The 19,839-nt window shown below is 32.5% G+C and overlaps 1 protein-coding gene, 1 long non-coding RNA gene and 1 pseudogene across 2 annotated transcripts; all 3 read right to left on the bottom strand.

Annotated features, from left to right (window-relative positions):
* The window catches only part of LOC150035884 (uncharacterized), a 70,703-nt pseudogene extending 57,110 nt beyond the window's left edge, over positions 1-13,593 (bottom strand).
* On the bottom strand, positions 6,322-7,661 carry LOC150035885 (uncharacterized). Its single transcript, XR_016529642.1, has 2 exons — positions 7,061-7,661; positions 6,322-6,707 (listed from the first exon to the last, which is right to left on the bottom strand). It is a non-coding gene; the product is annotated as an uncharacterized LOC150035885 (long non-coding RNA).
* A 5,410-nt stretch (positions 13,594-19,003) lies between the features above and the next one.
* On the bottom strand, positions 19,004-19,471 carry LOC150035883 (Tetratricopeptide repeat (TPR)-like superfamily protein). Its single transcript, XM_090313497.1, has one exon. The coding sequence runs from the start codon at positions 19,466-19,468 to the stop codon at positions 19,004-19,006; it is 465 nt and encodes a 154-aa protein (XP_090169623.1). The 5' UTR covers positions 19,469-19,471.
* Between the last annotated feature and the right edge of the window lie 368 nt (positions 19,472-19,839).

Below are 19,839 nucleotides of genomic sequence, written 5' to 3'. Positions count from 1 at the left end.
GAGAGTTTGACTGATGGCAAATTGTTCAAAGGTGAATAAGGGATGAGAAGGGTAAACTGTATTTCAGTCTTCATCCCTACAAAATCCAAAATGCTTGGTTTAATTATGTGAAAATGGCGTTCACAAGGGAAAATTTTTCCATTTATCTATTTTTAAATAAAATTTTAATTTATTGTTGACCAAAAATAGAATTTTCAAGATATTAAATAGATGAATGATTTCCAATACAATTTTAATTTTAAAGAAAACATTATAAAAAAAAAAATTTATAATGAAAATAGTCATTATTCATTTGAAAAATATAGTAAAAATATTCAATCCAATACTTTCTATAAGTTACAATTTAAATATTACAACATATAACTTCTAGGTTTTAATAGGGGTGGGACCGACGATATTTCCGTTGTCTCCGTGCTTGTTAAGCCAATAAGGAGAAATTTCTCTCCTCTCCCTCCCCGTTCTTCGGGTATGCGACAAGTCTTTACAAGTTAAATAAACATCATTCTTATTGCCAATCTATGGTTGGATGGGTAGGCAGAAATAAGATTGACCACGGTTATGCTTTGGTGATATGTATCATGAAACTTCTTCAAAGACAATATGGTGTAGGATTGCATTACTCAGCGGTCAATGGTGGAATTAGATGAAATGATGATTATATTTGCTGTTTAAAGTTTCTTTTCACTTCGATTTCCATTATACATATGTAAAGTATAATGTTTAACTTCTGCAATCGCCCTTTCTCTTCAAATTCTTTTCTATGTTTTAGATAATATGACGAACTGTTTTCATACATTCTTTTGTGTTCTTTACAATAATCATACTAATAAAACTATGTAACTGAGTGATCTCGACTTTTAGTCGAAACGATTAAAAGTTTAAACTTTGGACTTATTAGTCCAAATTAGATGACATTGCTTTCTTCTCTATTTCAACTTTCCAAGACCTACATGCTAGAAGGAATCTTGCTCAACCTTTCCACCAAATATGGTTGTAATTGATTATTGATGAATGAAGGTGAAAGCGATAGCATTTAATTAAGATGGGTCATCGATGCTCAAGCAGTTAAACTTATGAGGAATTCAAATTTGAGAAAATTCCAACATTTCTTTTATACATTAAGATGGGTCATCGATGCTTGTAAAGCCTTATGAAATTTCTCCCCTTCATCTTCTAATTTGAATTTTCTTCATTGCTCCTGCCAGCTGAGCAACTGATTGGTCTGCTGCCTCTGCTTGGTTAATTATTGTCTTCAACATCCCCCTTTAAACAAGTGGATACTTCAAGTATTTCGAGTTTGGATCGTAGGCATGAGAACTGTGTGTGGTTGAGTGCCTTAATGAGGCAATCTGCGAACTAGTTTGCCATTGGGGACATAACGAACTTCAAGAAGGCCTTTAAAGTACTTGATCACGAACAAAATAGACAACTATTTTGATATGTTTCGTGCGGGCGTGGAAAACAGGATTGATTGTCAAGGCTTAAACACTTAAGTTATCACACCATATTATAGGTTTGATCCCTGAATTCACCCCTAATTCCTTTAGCAATTGTAACAGCCAAGTCACCTCAGTTGCGACATGGGCTAGTGCTCAGTATTCGGATTTGGTGTTGGATCGAGCAACAACTGTTTGCTTTTTGGATGACTACGATACAAGGTTGTTGCCAAACAACACACAATAAGCTACTACAAATTTTGTGTCATCAATGTTGGAGGCCCAATCAGCACCTAAATAAGCTGTGACTTCCAAACTAGAGATTGGTTGAAAGAATAGGCCAAAGTTTATGGTCCCATTAACATAGCGCAATACACGTTTCACAGCTTGCCAACGAACGCCCATTGGTTGTTATATAAACTGACTTAGATGGTTAATCATGTAGAATATCTGGTTTGGTGTTTGTAAGGAACTGTAGTGCTCCAATAGCGCTTCTATAAAAAAATAGATCATCCAATAGTGTGCAATCACCGAGATATAGATATTTCCCCATTGCACTTGGTGACGATGCAGATTTAAGCGATGTTATTTTAGTTTTAACAAGCACGTCATCAACATATTTTGCTTGATTTAGTACTAGCCTTGATCCCAAATAATGAACTTGTATACCTAGAAAATAGTTTAACTTACCTAAGTCTTTCAGAGCAAAGGTTTTGTCCAGCTCACCAATTAATCGAGTCATTAATGAGGTATTATTGCCTGTTAGTATCACATCATCTACCTACACCAGCAGAAGTAGGATATTGCCCATTGAATGGAATATATATAGGGAGGTATCTGACCTAGAATTCTAGAAATCCCATTATACCAGTGTATCTTTCAAGGTGTTTGTCCACACATGTGGAGCTTGTTTGAGACCGTAGATTGCTTTGTCAAGTTTATAGGCATAATTTGGAAAGTCAGCATGGACATATCCTGGTGGTTATGCCATGCAAACATCTTCGTCAAGTTTCCCGTTTAGGAAAGCATTGTTGAAGTATAATTGTCTCAAAGACCATCCATTGGTTACGACAATGCTTATTACAACACGAATCGCCGTGGCTTTGACTACTAAACTGAAGGTTTCAAAGAAATCAATCCCTGGGTTTTGATGAAACCCTTTTGCAACTAATTGAGCTTTATATCGCTAGATTGAGCCATTAGCTCGACATTTGATTATGTAGATCCACTTGTTGCCAATAACATTGTAAGAGGGAAAAGGAGGAACACGATGTCAAGTATGGTTTTTTAATTAGGGCAGAGTACTTACAATCCATTGCTTTTATCTACTGAGGAGTTTTAAGAGCATCCTTCACTCTTGTTGTTTCTGTTTTTTACCAGTCAAATGTACCTTTGACATCTATGCTTTAGGTTTGAAAATACCCGCTTTGACATGGGTGATCATCAAATGTGTTGACTGTGTGATCGGTGGTTGATGGGGCACAGTGGTGTTAGGAGACGCAAACGACACATCGGTTTGATGAGACTGGATATGGGGATGTGAGGCATATGGGGTTGTTGGTGGATAATAGTTAGCTGGATCAGGACCTGAAGTTGGGTTGGTTGATTCAATTGGATTTGAAGTTGAGCTGGAAGGATTGGGGAATGGAGATGATGGGCTTATCGGTGAAGGAGAGGAATGAACAACAATGGTCCTATCAGTCTGGTCGTTATAGACTGGAGTAGGGGTAGTTTGGTCAACAAAATGTGGTTAGGTAGGGTTAACTAGAGTGGGCCAGTGTAGGCTCTCGAGTAGAGGATTTGATTGGGCTTGAGTTTTTTGGGCTTGAGCGTTTTTATGATCACCAAATCCGGATTTGAAGGAAAACTCTTCTTCATTAATACAACGTGCCTTGTTATGTAGATTCTTCCTTTGGCATCAACATGCTTGTATCCTTTGTGTTGGGATCTTGGTTCGAGATATACACATTTAGCAGAGTGCGCCTGAAATTTGTGATCCTGGTATGGTTATAGGCATGGGAAGCAGGCACATCCAAACATCTTTAGGCCTAAAAAGTCAAGTTTTTAATGAATCCAAATTTCAATAGGGGATTTACCTTTAAGATAAGTGGAGAGAAGCACATTTATGAGAAATGTGGAGGTTATGAATGCATCCCACCAGTAATAGAAAGGCATAGATGTTTGAGCCAATAGGGTTAGGCCCATTTCAATCACTTATCGGTATTTGTGTTCAACCTTATCATTTTGGGTTGAGGTGTATGGGCATGAAAATCAGGACTAAATTCCCAAAGTCTTGCACATTTGATGCACCTTGACATATTCTCCTCCATTATCTGATTATAAGACCTTTACAATTTTATGGAATTGTGTTTCTATTAACTTGACAAAGTGTAGAAAGGTTGTTAGTGTATCACTTTTTATTTTAACGGGTACATCCTCATGTGTCTACTATAATCATCCAGAAATAGTATATAGTAATGAAATTCGGTTGTTAATAAAACATGTGCAGGGCCCAAAGGTCAGTGCAAACAAGATCAAATTTGTCATTTGCATGAGACTTGGAGTTTGGATAAGGTAGAAGTGGGATTTACCAAATTAACAAGAATCACAAAAATTCAGTTCTTCATTACCTTTAATAGGAAGATTACAACCTAACTATGGAATTTAAAACTTTAATGGATGGGTGTCCGAAATGCCTATGCCAAACAGCTTTGGACACTACTACATTGGCACTTCAGTTGGATGTAATTTAGGCAGCAGTGTTGCTATTTATTTCAGCAACTACTTCCTTTTTAATATCCCTCTTTTCTACAATTCACCTACTCCAACTTTTGTATCTTCAAAATTGTACAACCCATCTCTAAACACCCACTTCAGGATTGTTTTGCCTGAATCCTTGTCCTTTACAAGGCAAAAATCACCATGAAATTCAATAAAAACATTATTATCAGATGCAAATCTTGACACACTGATCAAATTATTAGTTATTTTCGGCACACATAAGACATTATTAAGATTTAATGCACTATTTCCATCGGTCAAGCAAGAGTTACCTATACATGCTATATTTAATCGTTCTCAATTTTCTATAGTTACAATTTCATTACCTTTGTATTGAGTCGATTTGCAATCTTGGTATAATCTCTAACTGCTGGATGGTAGCAACACGTAGCGGAAGTGACGAGGATCGATAAGCACTCTAATTGATTAATTTTGACAAAAATGAAAGCATGCTCAAACAGATAATGGGTTTCAAAACATACCTTTGAAGAATCGTTGAAATCTTGATTTCCAGCTGCTAATTCTTCCAAATCTTTGTGCAGACCACCACAAGATCTTCCCTACTATTCCCTTGGTATTCTAGATTAAATTATGGGACTCAAAATAAGCTGAAATCAAAGGAAACTTAGAGAATGCTCACAACAGCAACCCAATGAAGAACACCTTCTTCAACCCGAATTTTCAACTAAAATTCTATCAGTTGCCTTGCTCCAAAATTACTCCAATCTCTTCAATATATTGCAGAGTATCATGCAAAGAGATTTGCTACATGTGATGCAGCTCACGCTTGGAGTAAATGAAGTTTGAAGATGGTGGGTTGTTTATGAGCAATTTGAAGATGAAGTTGAAAAATCACATTTTTTCTTTTTGTGTAATTTCTAATTCCAAAATCCAATTTTGATTTCTAAAATAAAAAATTATTAATTTTACAAATTAATTTCATAAATTAATTTTCTAATAAAATTAATAAATAATTATTTAAATAATTTAAATAATTCTAATTAATTTAATATCCAATAATAAATTAATTTTACACAATTCCATCTTCATATATTTAAATCACATTTAAATATATATGTATTCTCCAATTCCGTTTGATTCTAACTTGAATGTTTCAAATTAACTTATCACGATACTCTAGAGCTAATCCATTTTCGAGCTAGTAGGGGGTGGACCTACAAATCATGGGCTCCAATGATCCGAGATTAATCGACTAAACTCACTAGACCAATCTAACTCCCATTCATTAATTAAAGGGTCACTGTACTAAAGCTCATAATTGAACTCCTCCTCACTATAGATATATTATGTCCACTCGATATAACCATGATTAGTAAGTCAACTATTCACAGGTTGTTCGTAATAACGGTTGGATCGAATCTCTATTTTACCCCCCGAAATTACCTCTTGTTCCTTATGTCCCCACCGATCCCCTAATGAACAATTGTTTTGTGATCCAATCAATAAAACCGAGTCCCTCTTGAGCCAATGGGAGGCGGGGCCTCTTGTTCAAGACCCAGAATCAGCTGTAAGGGAACAACCTCTCTACTATCCCTACAAGCGGGTAGAAATGAATTCCGTCTTGCACCATATGTCCCCAGCTATCTATCCAATCTTACCCCTGAAATGGGAGGTTATTGAGTCAGCGCTATTGAGCCAACCCTCACCTATGCAAATCTAAGTATAATTCCAAATAAATAGGAGTTCATAGTTAGCTCAGGATTAAGGTCAAGTTACCTAGGTCATGCTTTGAAATAGTCAGTCTTAAACAGTAAACAACGTTATAAAGTAAGAGTGACTAATTTCATGGTCCAATTTTGTACAAACCTTTTTGCACAAGGAAACCTCCACTCCTCATGTTTCAACATGAACGAATTAGGATCACTTCGTTTGTAGCACTTTACAACTCTTTGTAATAACTACAGAGCAGGCCGCATCCAATAGTGTTACCATAATAAGGTACCCAATCTTATTCATATACTATAGATCATTTTGATTACTTACTTGAACCCGATCCATTTGTATATCTCCACATAAAGTTCAAGTACTCATCCAATAGTCAAAGGACTTTTAGGTTTATTAGATTTCTCATAAGCAATACATCTATTTAATAACACAATTATTGAATTTTTCAGAATAAGTTCCATTGTTTTACAAACCACGAGTTTTAGGACATAAAACCCAACACCAATGACATGGTTTGTGGCCCCACTGTCAACATACCAGTTGGGGTCACCTACTATTTCAACATTTACAAGTAAGGGATAATTGGCTTGTGTCGACATAAATGCAACACAATTTTGATTTCCATATGAGTTTTGTCCAGAGGTGTTTGAATTTCCATTGTGTTTGGCTTGGTTCTGATTAGGACATAAGTCCTTCTTGTACCTGTTATAACAAATTTCAGCAGTGTGTCCAATTTTTCCACATACCTGGCAAGTGGGTTTGTATCGACCTCTCCCTCGACCTCTGTTTCTATTTTCGCCTCCTCTGTTCCAATTAAAACATTGTTAATTGTTGTTCTGAGTGAATATATATTTATTCTCACTCGAGTTCTTGTTGTAGACAACGTTCACAGTGGTATTATGACTGAATTCACTTGATATTTTTTTGGGTGTTTTGATGTTCTAACCTCTTTTCAAATGAAAGTAGATTAGCCTGTATATTCAGCCAAGACATGTCACCCTTACCTTGGATTCCAACAACTACATGGTTGTATTCTTCATTCAATCCCAACATAACTTATGATACTAATGACCGATTGCTAATAGGGCTTCTTGCTTGGCCTAAATTGTCAGCATGAGATTTCATTAGATTAAGATATTCACTCATTTTCATATTACCTTTTCCTGTCTGTTGGAACACTCGACGAAGATAGTCTTCCTCAACTCTAGATTGAATGCCATACAGAGCTTGAATTGCTTCCTATAGTCCCTTGGAATTCTCATGACCTATGAGTTGGATTGCAACTTTCGATGTCATGGAGTTTTAGAGCCATTCGAGCAGAAGTTAATCAGTGGTAATCCATGCTTCATACTGGGGATTGACGATCATAGTTGTCCTTGAGCTTGATGCACCACTACTGGCAGCAGATTTAGTATTTTTGACATTTGCGACATCTCTGCTGTCATCGATGATGGTGTTTCCCACTATCGATTCAACATATGCCAGTGAACAGGGGCTTGTGCCGAATAGATGCTCTTCCAAATGATAGCTATGGAGGATTGGCATTGCTAAGGTCTTCCATATAAGATAATTTCCTCTGTTTAGTTTGATCGTCGTGATTTGATCGAGTAACTGGTTTAGTGGAGGACTGCTAAACAACGTGGTTCTGGTGGCTATTTTCGAGGTTGTGGAGGATCTAACGTTGGCCATTTTAAGCTCTAATACCAAGTTAAACTTTTGAGTAATTTGAATTTGAGAGAATTCCAACCTTTCTTCCATACATTAATCGAGAGGCCTTATTGACCTTTTTATACATTGGAAATCCTAGCAATAGGGTAAATAATATTAAATAATAAATTAATAAAAGAATAATATTAATACAGTTGTCCCATTACAAATGATTGAGAGAAATATTCTTTCTAACATATTTATGCTTGTAGAGCCTTCTGGAATTTCTCCACCTCATCTTTTCATTTGAATTTTCTTTCTTGCTCTTCTAAGCTGAGTTGCTAATTGATCTGCTGACTTTGCTTGGTTGTTATTGTCTTCAACACAAGCTGTGGTGGAATCGGGAAATGAGAGAGGGGATGATTATTGTAGTCGATTCGCAAGAAGGAGAAAATATATAATTTAATTTATTTCTGCATTTATTTCTTTCTTTAATGTAATCTGTTATGTTTTATGTGGTAGTTGGATCACCAGAAGGAAAAAAAAAAAAATACTTGTGGATTGAAGTTGACGAGAAAAAAGTTAGAATGAGAGAAAAGAGAAAAACAAAGACATAAATGAATATAGAGAGAAGAGAGAATGGACATTTAATGATTTTTGTAATTCAATCCTAGAAAGTTGAAAAGTGGATATATTAGGTAGCACTTTTAAAAATAATAATTAAGTATATAATAGCATTTTAAAATAATTGTAATTATAGCAAAGTGCTACCAGCAAATCTATCACCGATAGACCTATACTGATATGGTCTATCATTGATAGACTTTGAAAGTATAATCTAGATTTTGTTATATCTGTAAATACTTTGGGTTTGATTGCTATACTTACAATTGTCCAAAAAAATCACTTTTTAAAAATAAGTAATTTCTAAATAATATATTTTTTTGAAAAAAAATTTAGATTAGTTTCAACAAATTTGCAAAAGAATCTATTAGTTACAAGAAATTTTTTTAAAATAAATATTAAATTATGTAATGCAACATGTAATCAAGGGATAATATATATCCATGTTCATTTAGAAAGAGCTATCGATTTGATGTTTTATACAAAACTATCAATTTCATATTTTATACAAACACCAATATTTATATGCTAATTGAGTTGCAATTATGTTTGTTAGGTTACTCCATGATCAATAAATTTTTTTTTCTTTTGGTTATGAGATATGACGAGGACGATAAGGATGCAAATCGTGACTCGACCTAAATTAGATTGCAATATATATGTATGTATGTATTTAAATACTTTTCTTATACACACATACCATGTAGATGGAGACATTGGAAAAGATGATGCTCATTTTCATATATATTTTTTTAAAAGGATGGTGTATTGATTTAGGTCAATATGATGAGAAGAGAATTGAAATATTACTATTGTAGGCATATATTGACTTTGAAGAAAGAGATGTCTTTTAGGTGGAAGATTGAGAATGCATGAGGGGACTTTAAATTTACGCACAGCAGCACTTATCCCAATTGCAAATTGCCATGCATTCAAAATACTTTATTCATCTATATTCCAATTACAACCTGAGATTTAATAACACAAATGTCCATTCTCGCCATTTGTCAATTGTCACTCAAATTTATATTCTCACTCCTTCCCGACAGGGATGTTCGTGGGTTGGGTTGGATTGGATTGAATTTAAGGATATTTTCGGTCTAATCCTATGGTTCTTGTGTATTTTTCTAACCCAAACTAACCTTTGTTAAATTATGAATCCGAACCAAACTAACCCATAAAAAATAAGTTGGGTTGGTTTGGTTCCATCGGTTCCCTTAAGAAAAAAAAGCTTGGAATCACCAATAGAAAACACATAAGATTCCACAATCTACAACAACATATTCAAAATCTATTATAACAAAACAAGTCTCCAAAATTCACAAGAAAGACCATAATGTCTACAAAAATTCAAAATATAGGCAATAATGTTTTCAAATGTCTACAAAATCCATAAGGGTGTTCATGGGTTGGATTGGGTTGGGTTGGGTTGAATGACTTTTTAGACCCAACCCAATTGTTCGGGTTGTAAATTTTTTCAACCAAAATAATCTTTATTAAAAAATGAACCCAACCCAACCCAACCATGGAATATTTGGGTTGGGTTGGGTTGGTTCGGGTTAATCGGGTCATTTATTTAAAATTTTATTCTAAAAAGGAACAAAATGTAAATATGTAAAAGTCTAATTTAATTATTTTTATATATTGAATTAAGATTAACAACTCAATTTCAATTTATATAGTGAAAATTTTCTTTTTAAACTGTAAAGAAACTACTTCTAAGAATTGTTGAAAAATAAATTATTCAAAAAATATTGAAATTAAATAAAATTAAAATCAATATATGTATAAATAATTATGTTATAAGTAAGAAAAAAATATATTAAAAAATATATTTTAAAGTTAATAATAAATTCGGTTTGGTTCGGGTTATATTAGGTGAATCCATTAACCAATCCAACCCATAAAATTTTTATTTATTTGAACTCAACCCAAACCACACGGGTTGGGTTGGGTTGATCGGTTTTTTCGGGTCATTTTTTGAACACCCCTCTTCCTCATTTTGTATGTTAATATATAACAACCTAACCAACAATAAATTTATCTCATCATAAATTATGATTAAGATTATAAATTGATTCATTTATAAAAGTTCACGAGGTTTTTCCAAACAAAAAATAAATGAAGGGTGTAATAGATACACTTACAAAAATTTAGGGTCTAAATTGATATATTACCTAAAGTTTAGGATTATTAAATGATATTTTTCCTAAATAGATGTAGTTGAAAACAAATATTCGTACTATGTACAAAAAAAATTAATATGGTCCTTAGCCCAACATTTGATCCAATTCCAATGAGCTAAACATGAATGCAATTGAACGTTGGAACAACTATCCTAATAGATTAAATATTTCATCATACAATATATAGGAAATATAATATAGGCTATTCGAAATTCGGATTCGGTCCCTAATGGCTCCGGCATTCCTCTACGTCCCCTGCGACCTGGTTATGTATCCTCCCTCCCTTGAGAACCAACACGAGTCCTGGTTATGTATCCTCCCTCCCTTGAGAACCAACACGAGTCCTTTCAGCACGCTTTATCCTCACTCACATGCATCCTAGGAAAATTCCCAGGAGGTCACCCAACATAGGATAACTTTGGAGTTCTTATGATTGAGCCACCGAAAAGGAAGGTGCACCTTGTTGGTATAGGTAGTAACTTTCAATTCTTTTAAGCCTTTCTTAATCATATTTTCATATCTTCAGGATCCCTCTCGTTCGGATGTGATATCGGTTTATTCATGTACCCCTCCTGAACTCAGGTCGTTACAGGTTACGTTTGTGATTGTGTTAGTTGTGTCAAAAAGCTATTTATAAAAATCTTAATGGTTTCTGAATTTGGTAACATAGATTTAAATTAAATTCGTTAAAATCACTTTTAAAAATAAGTTAATTTCACATAGTATCTCTAACTTTTAGATTGTCCTAAAATCAAAAGTTTTAATTAATAATTGGTTTTCAGTTTTATACTTTGAGTTAAATGCATCTTTTTGTTTTTAAATACCATATTGATTTTTTTAAATAAATTTATTTTCCAAAATATTTTAAAACTAATCTATAACTAACAAAATTTACCATACTAAACAATTATTTAAAGTTTCAAATTACAATTTTCTTTTAAAAAAAAGTGGATTATAAGTCTATTTTAGTTACTATATCTAAAATAAAATGTTTTAGTATTTATTTACCAAATATTATAATCTACTTTTTGAAGTTTAAGCTAAAATTTACCAAACAATATTTTACTTCATTTACTGCTGATCTTTTTAAAAGTACAACTGCCAACGATTATTTTAAAAACTACAACCATCTTAAATAGAAGCCTAATTAAATATAAAAAAGAGACTAAACGACACAGCATTGGTAAAATAGTAACAAAAGGACAAAGAAAAAGACAAAAAAAGAAAAATGAAGGACATTCATTTTTTACTTCCCAAAATTAACAAACCAAAAAACGAAAAATACATGTTCAGTAAAAACTTAAATGTGAAAAAAAAAAAATTCAGAAGTGAAAAAATTATATAGAAATTGAAATATCAAATAACTATATTAAACTGGGGCAATAAGAGGAGAATCTTTCTCTTTCTTTTTACCTCTAAAGCGTTGAGAATTCTTATTTTACCCTCACAATCCTTCATAATGTTTATAATAATTTCTTAGACGAATACATTTCTTAGAAAAAGATATCACATCTTTTCGACTGGATGCATCACTTCACATTGTTACTAAATTTGATATAGGCACATCCCTTCACATTATAACTATAAATTTTATAGATATACATTGTAATTACCAATTTTTCATAATATAATTAAATACAAACTTTTTTGTTATTATTTGGCCCTTTATCCATTTTCAAAATGTGTTCTATGATAGAAAGAATTTAGAATGATAGTATTGAAGTTTTCATTCTCCATTTCAAGATGGTACTTCGTTTTTTTAGTAGATTTTTGTTGCCACCGCCATTGAAGACTCTAACTAGACGTGAAGTTTCTACGAGAATTCTTTAGGGATCTTCCATTCATAATGAAAATTGGTGAATCTATTCTCTCTAAACTTTTTCTTTTAAGGAAGAGAATAAAGGATGTTAATTAAAAAAATTAAAAAAATGAAAAGACTTGATGAGACATTTTCTGTATATTATTCAATCAAAATTGAAGACGACTAATATAAGGAAGCATAGATACAAAGATCTAAAATACGGAAGATAGACGTATCAAGATTACACTAGATAATGATTAACAAAAAAACAAAAGAAAACAAATAGTACATAGTTAACTACGAAATAGAGTACAAAAGAAATTTTAATACTATGGTTTATAGTTTGAATTGATAACATACGTAGGGTTGGGGTATTAAAATAAATTTCTACTGTTTTTTTTTATTATTTTAATATAATTATATACTAATATAAAAGGGTTATGAGAAATCGAAGAGAATCTTTATCTTCCTACTTTGTTATTCATTTTAAAATAAATAAATATTATATCCTCAATTTTAATTGTTTATATCTTTTATTCTTATAGTTGTGTGTTATTTTATTTTATATATATTTTTAAATTGTTTTCTTAAAGAGAAAAGAGAATAAAATGGGCAAACTTGGGCAGCAAAGAGAGGAGAGGAAAAAGAAAAAAAAGGTATAATCACACTCACATATAATTAAAAACAACTACATGTGTACTTATTTATTTTTGTAGAAGAGTGCACTCCTTTTCGTTTTATTATTTGTTGTGGTTGTTTATTTCTTTGTTTTGTTTTTTTTTTTTTTAAATTTTAGACCTTTTCGGTAAACATAATAAACTTTTGTAGTTTTTTCTTCAAAATTAATATATTTAATTGTTAACTCATGCAAACTTTTATTACTCCAATGATTAAGTACCTTAACGTGCATAAGTTTCACTAAGAAATTAAACGAAGTAAACTTTAGACACCTTGGATATAACTCCTCTTCTACTTCATGAAAAACTCCACTTGTTCCATCTTCCTCGTTCGTTTCTATTCTAGTTTCATCAAATTTTGAACCATGTAAATCATGAATCGTTTCTAGCATCTCATCTTTCATATTATCTCTATCTCTATTGTTTGCTTTGAGATTTTCATTGTCTTCTTTACTTTCAACTGAATCTGAAAATGTTGCACCTATAAACCTTGACTTAGTTCTTAAAAATGGAGAAAGATCAACTGTATCTCCATGGAATATCCATCGGCTACAAGTTGGAGACATGCCATATGTATATAAATGACGTTCTATGTCATCTAAGTTATTCCAATTGGTATTCACGCAGTATGAACAAAGATATTTTATTCTTCCTTCTTCATCTAAATAATTCTTTGCAACTTCGATAAAATTATCAACACTGTTAGAATATTGACTAGACCTTTGATCTCTTAAATTTATCCAACTACGGTCCATAAAAAGTACAAAAAGAAGTACCTAAATTAGAAATCGAAAGTGTTAGAATCTAAGTCTTAGGTAAATTGCAAATAGGCAATCAAATTACTAATCAAAGTTAGGTAGATCTTATTAGTGTCAATGTCATATTAAGTGGAAAAATAATACTTATGATTGAAAACATACCCTTAATCTTCCAACTTGATGGCTTCCTAAATTTTTCTTAACTTCTCAATTTATTTGTTTATTTAATTTTTAAAACCTTCCAACTATCTCCCACTCTCTTCCATGCCATAACCTCTATGGTTGTGGGTTTCAAGAATTTCATTTTATTATTATTAATTTTTTCCCTAACCTTTAAACCCTTGAAAACAAATATCAACATATCTTCTACTCTCTTTCTTCCCTATCACCCCAATATCAACTTAAGAAAGAAAAATAAAACGCACATAAACAACCACGAAGATCATACTTGGATTAGTTTTTTCTATTTTTAGATTGAATTTGGTATGTTTTAGCCTTTGTAGTTATAAACTATAATACTCTTTGTCACAGTTTACTAGTTTAGCACATTAAAGGAAGAAATTTAATCCCAATTATGAGATGCTAATGTGATTTTTTTTTTTCCTTTTGCATAACAGTTTCTAGTGGTATAAATGAAGGTCATGACTAATTTTTCCACCATGAAGATCTCAAAGATTGGATGCAACTACCCAATTTATCTCTTAATCTCTCTTTTTCTCCCTCTCTCTTCCGCAAACTCCCTCTCTCATTTTCCCCCAAAATTTTAACTTAATTCTTTTATGTCAAATTAAGTCAAATTGAAAACACTTGACTTGAAGAAACAAACAATAAACTAAGAGCAACATCATCTCATAATCTTCTTCTTTGAATAAATGTCTATTGAGAAGTAATAAGGGTAAAGTAAAGATAGAGAGATTGAATAAGATTCATACCTTTAAAGACTTGGCCACCTAACAGTGAAATTGGCGTTCGGGAGCAGTGAAAATAGCACTCACGTCCAATCCACGAAGGTCGGCATTTGGGAGTAGTGAAATCATAGGCAAGCGGTGGAGTGGCTGAAATTTGGGAGAAGAGGTCAGCGTTCGAGTGGAGAAGTGTTGGCGTTCGCTTGGAGTGGTCGACGTTGGCGGGAGGGAGCGCTCGAGAGCTTCAGCACGGTTCATGAGGAGGGAGCATCCTTCTTGAGCGCCGTTCGTGTGGAGGGCTTCTTGAGAGGCAAAACATAAAGGTAAAGGAAAATTAAGGAGGAAATGGGGGAAGTGAAAGTAAAAAACTAAAATAAAAGGAAAATGTAATATTAAGGGGGGAAATGGGGAGAAATAATTTGGCCATATATTTAATAACATTTTAATATGTTGCTAAAAGTATTTAATATTTAGTGCCGTTTGTTGAACGAGAAATTTTGGACCAATCACAAATTGCCACACTGCTACATCATTCACTAAATTAATGACGAAATTTCAAAATCATCAAATTTGGGACCAACTAGGAAGTGACATGTGTTACAAATTGAAGTTGAAGACAAATTTTGATGACGCCACGTGATTTCATCATGACCGTTGAATTGGATAAAATTTACTTGTTCAATTTAATATTATCTTTAATATTATCGAGTTAAAGTCTCTAAGTCCACAAATAGGCTGAATTGGATCCAAATGTCAAATCAAGCCCAAAACTAACTAATTGGGTTTAAAAGCTCGACCCATGGATCAACCAAGCCCAAGTCTAACTAATTGGACTCAAAGGTCAGGCCCATGGACCAACCAAGCCCAAGTTCATGAGGCTCACCTGAGAACTCTATAAATAGAGAAGTCCTCTTCATTCATAAGGGATTAGCAATTCTACATTCAAAGAACCCAGAGAGAATTCATCATGCACTCTTAGAAGACAGAAACCCTTGAAGACAAAAACTTTTCAAAGATTGCTACTTCAAGAATCTTTGGTGCTTTTCTTCTTCAAAGATTGCTACTTCAAGAATCTTTGGTGCTTTTCTTCTTCAAATCAAGCACATCCATTCAGCTGAGAGATAATCAATGGATCAAGTACTAGAGATCAAACCACATGACATCAAATCAAATCAACACCAACATCAACTCATGTTCAACTCCACGAAATATGTTTCTCAGGAAGCCTCGTGTGAATAGCATTAATTGACATGTTACAAATTCTTTTAGTGACGTGGATTAAAAATACGTTGCTAATAATGATATTTTGTGACATATCTTTAACATGTTGCTATAAGTCGCCTTTTTCCAACAAAAATGGCTTGTGGTACTAAAAATTTATCGCTAAAAATATATTTTCTTGTAGTGAAAATGTCTATCATAGCCTTTTTTTCGTTAGCTATCGTATACATTATTTCTTCTAGTGATGGCATCAATGATACGAAATTGTTGTACCATATTGTGGTGGTGTGAGAAATTTAATTGTAGTGATCTCAAATGATGATAAATTCAATTCTCCACCACAACTTGAAATATGACAAGCTTTTTGGAGAAAAAAAATATCATTGTAATGTTGAAGGAGAAACCAACGAAGAAAAGTTGTTTGCACTTGAGGAATAGAAATATATGCAAAATATTTATGCAAGATCCACATTTTGAGTGGACTAGATACCACACTATATAATGTGTATAGTGATAGATTTGACAAAAAGCTATGAAAATCATTAGAGAAAAATAATATATATAAGACAGAAGTTGTCATAGCAATGAAATTTAAAGTAAAAAAATTTATGATCTATAAAATGATTGATTCCGAAATTGGGATAAGACACATTTCATGAATATATCTCCCCGTGGTTGAAGGTTAATTATATTCTATATGAAATTTTATATATGAGAACATAGAAAATTCCTTCTGAATAATGGAAAGGTTGAAACCTTCTTAAAACATTATATTATTGTGGGGTATTTGAGAAAAATGGTTATTCTAATATAATAATCCAAGTTTTAGAATATTGGATAACAATTATGGGATATGTTTAAGTTGTATATAAAATTTTGGTATAGCTCTTTAAGTCTCAACATATATGACGAAGACTTAATATAATCAGACAACTACTTTCTAGTGGAATTATCACAATTGACTTTGTAAGTTCAGAAAATAATATTGCAGATGCACTTGTAAAAGGCCTAATTGGAGATTTGGTTCAAAGTTCATCAAGAAGAATGAGACTAAAGCCTTTAGTTTTAAAAAGTTAACTAGAGAGGTAACCCAATTTAGTTGACTGGAGATTCCAAGATCTAGGCTCAACTAGAAAATCGACCTCTAGATAACTTAGTGAGCGCTGCATTGATTGTTTTTTCTTACCCATTCTAAAGATGATGAGATAGTGCAAATGTGGTTTTAGGCTAAGCATTGTGCTTTTAATGATTTCTATAAGTTGTTGAATAATTATTTATGAAAAGAACATATATGATGTTTTTTATAGGAATTACCTATACGAGTGTGAAGGGGTCGTTGCAATGAGAATTTTAAGGTGATTTCTTTAAAACACACATGAGATCAAGTGGTGTTCAATGCCAAAATAAATAGTTATGAGAACAAACTTTGTCATAATGAGAAATTATGTGACTTCAATTGTCTTAGTTTACTATAGAACAGCTGACAGTTCAAGGCATCAAGTCTACTGACAGTTCTCACATTTACAAGATTATAAATTTTGTCATATTTTTGGTGAAATTTTTCTTAAAATAGAATTTGTCCAAAACTTAGCAATGCATTTAGATGGCTTTGAAGTGAAATAGAAATGCACACAATAGGAAGTTCTACTTTATTACTAATCCTAATTTTCTTCTCAATGTGATCATATACCCAATTCAATTTATATATATAAGTCACATTTTATATATATATATATATATAAAAGAAATATAGAGAACATAGAAAGATATGTGACTAATATAAACAAATAAGATTAAATAATAAGTTATCTTGTTTTATCTATTTTTCTTATCAATTTCATTTCAATTATACCACATGTATTTTAATTCTATTAGTCCCATCTATTTATAATCACTTTCTCTTTCTTTATTTTTATTCATGTCAAATATTTAAAATTTAAACTCATTTACAAGTGTATTCATTCAAAAATCTTATTTTTACATTAAAAATTATATCTCAAAATTTTCTACGACAATTTTGTTATTTATATTTTTATTTAAATGAAGAAGAAATAGATATATTTGATTTTCATAATTTTAATCTTTGTTTAAAAATATATAATCATTATTAAATCAAAAACATTATAAATATTATAAATATTTTAAACCATGTGCATCCACCGTGTCTTACTAGTTTGCATAAATGAAAGCAAAAGTACACCAACTGTAAGAGTAAAAATACGCAGAAATTGAAATTCAAGGACAAAATGGGTAAAACCTAAATGAAATGAAAGGAAAAAAATGGGTATTGAAACCGATTAGAAAAAAATAATAAAATTATGAAAGAATATTTAATACCCATACCAAATTAGGAGTCTAACATTCCATACTTGAAAATTAGTTATAAAAAGACAATATTATATCAATTTTAAGCCCCTTTCATGCTTAATAATAATAATAAAAAAAATAACTATCTCATTTGTTACATGAATGATATTTTCATAACAAAAAAAGAAGTTTAATAATTTTTTTTCAAAGACAACAAATTAAAAAAAAAAAAAAGAAACCTCACAGCTGGACTGGCGATCAAGACACATTCAAAAGACAATAATAACAAGGAAATTAATAGAAACTAAAATCAACTAAACATAAAAATAATGCACAAATAACTCAAGGAAAAGATCTCAAGGAGAAAAAGTGATTTAGGTATCCGCAAGAGAAGCTCCAAGTCACATAGAACAGTAAATAAAAATCTTAGAAAGAACAGTTTGAACCTGATTAATCAATTGGGGAGAACACAAAGTAGTACCAATAGAAATGCATAATACGCTCACACTAAACATGATAAATAATAGTACAACGAGCAAGTCTACAAACTTGACACTTTAGTCTATTACTAGTGCTAAAATGATAAATCCAGTCAAGTTTCGTATCCCGATGCAATATTCTATGAGAAATAGCATTATTAAATGACATTCAAAAAATAAATGATCGATCGATTCAACTTTACCAATACACAAAACACAATATATCAAAATATCATAGCACCATCTACTAATACGATTACATATCTAATGAAAGAAAGCTAAATATAATAAATAAAATTATATTAAGATAATATAGAAAACATGACCTAAATTTAAGTCGAAGTGCCACAGTTTTGGTATAAACTAATTTGCATAATATTAGAGTAGATGGGGTTCTTGATTTCACTGAAGAAATTAGAAATAGAAATAAAAATAAAAATAAAAATTTATTAAATGTGAGTGGGGTAGTTGTCGGAAATTACGAAGAGGCAACGATCAAATCCTGAGTCGTCCATTGCAAGAGTAGGTGACAACGCAGTCGTCAGTTATAGCCACGGTAAACGCATGCGAAGGTCGCACCAAGAAGTTAGCCAAATGAACTAATGCTTCACACACGCACTCGCTATCCACTTGCCTGGCCCATCGGCAACATTCCTCTGCCGCCGGTGACTGGCTGTGGTGGTGGTGCCCACGGTGATGCTGATGCCCGTGCCCGTGCCCGTGCCTGTGCCCGTGGGCTTCTTCTGCATCCGGTGACGGAGGCGGAGGAATTGGGATGGGCTCTGGGTTCACTGGCAGCCTCGCACATGCGTAGCTTGCTAGTGCAAATTGTGAAGAACAAAGTGGGCGTGGAGGCAACAGCGGCGGTGGGTGCGCCCATCCTCCTTGCCCCTCCATCTTTGGGATTAGAGCTAGAACACACAAAGTGGCTAATGAGAATGCAATTTTGAACCTCTCCATGTGTTTGACGATTCAAGTATTTGTTTAAAAATAAATTTAAAAAAAAAATCTTGAACTTGGTAGGCTGTTTCATCAGTCTATATATATATATACAAGGGAATATTTCAAAGGAGGGAAATGGGTGCAAAATGGTAAGGGATGAAGTTACCAAAGAAGATGAAGTTTTGTTTAGGTCTCAAACAGTTGGTGTTGTTATGGTTCATACCATTTCAATGAGCCATTTTGTTAGGTAGTATTCGTGCATTATATTACGAAAGCTTCTAAAGAGTGTGTGTGCTCTTCCCCTTCTTCTAACACTTTGTCTTTGTTTTATTTTTAACATCGTTCTCTTTGGGTTATTATTGTTTATGTCCTCTTGTGTTGGTAGTCTA

The sequence above is a fragment of the Benincasa hispida genome, chromosome 5, assembly GCF_027475165.1.
Source record: "Benincasa hispida cultivar pf3 chromosome 5, pf3_genome.v1.1, whole genome shotgun sequence".
In the NCBI taxonomy this organism is placed as follows: domain Eukaryota; kingdom Viridiplantae; phylum Streptophyta; class Magnoliopsida; order Cucurbitales; family Cucurbitaceae; genus Benincasa; species Benincasa hispida.
Note: the sequence above shows the minus strand (reverse complement) of the source record. Positions and strands in the feature narration are given on the sequence as shown.

What these genes read in the sequence shown, in the direction of transcription:
- LOC150035883 (XM_090313497.1), bottom strand. Translation starts at nt 19,468, where the DNA reads ATGGAGAGGTTCAAAATTGCATTCTCATTAGCCACTTTGTGTGTTCTA.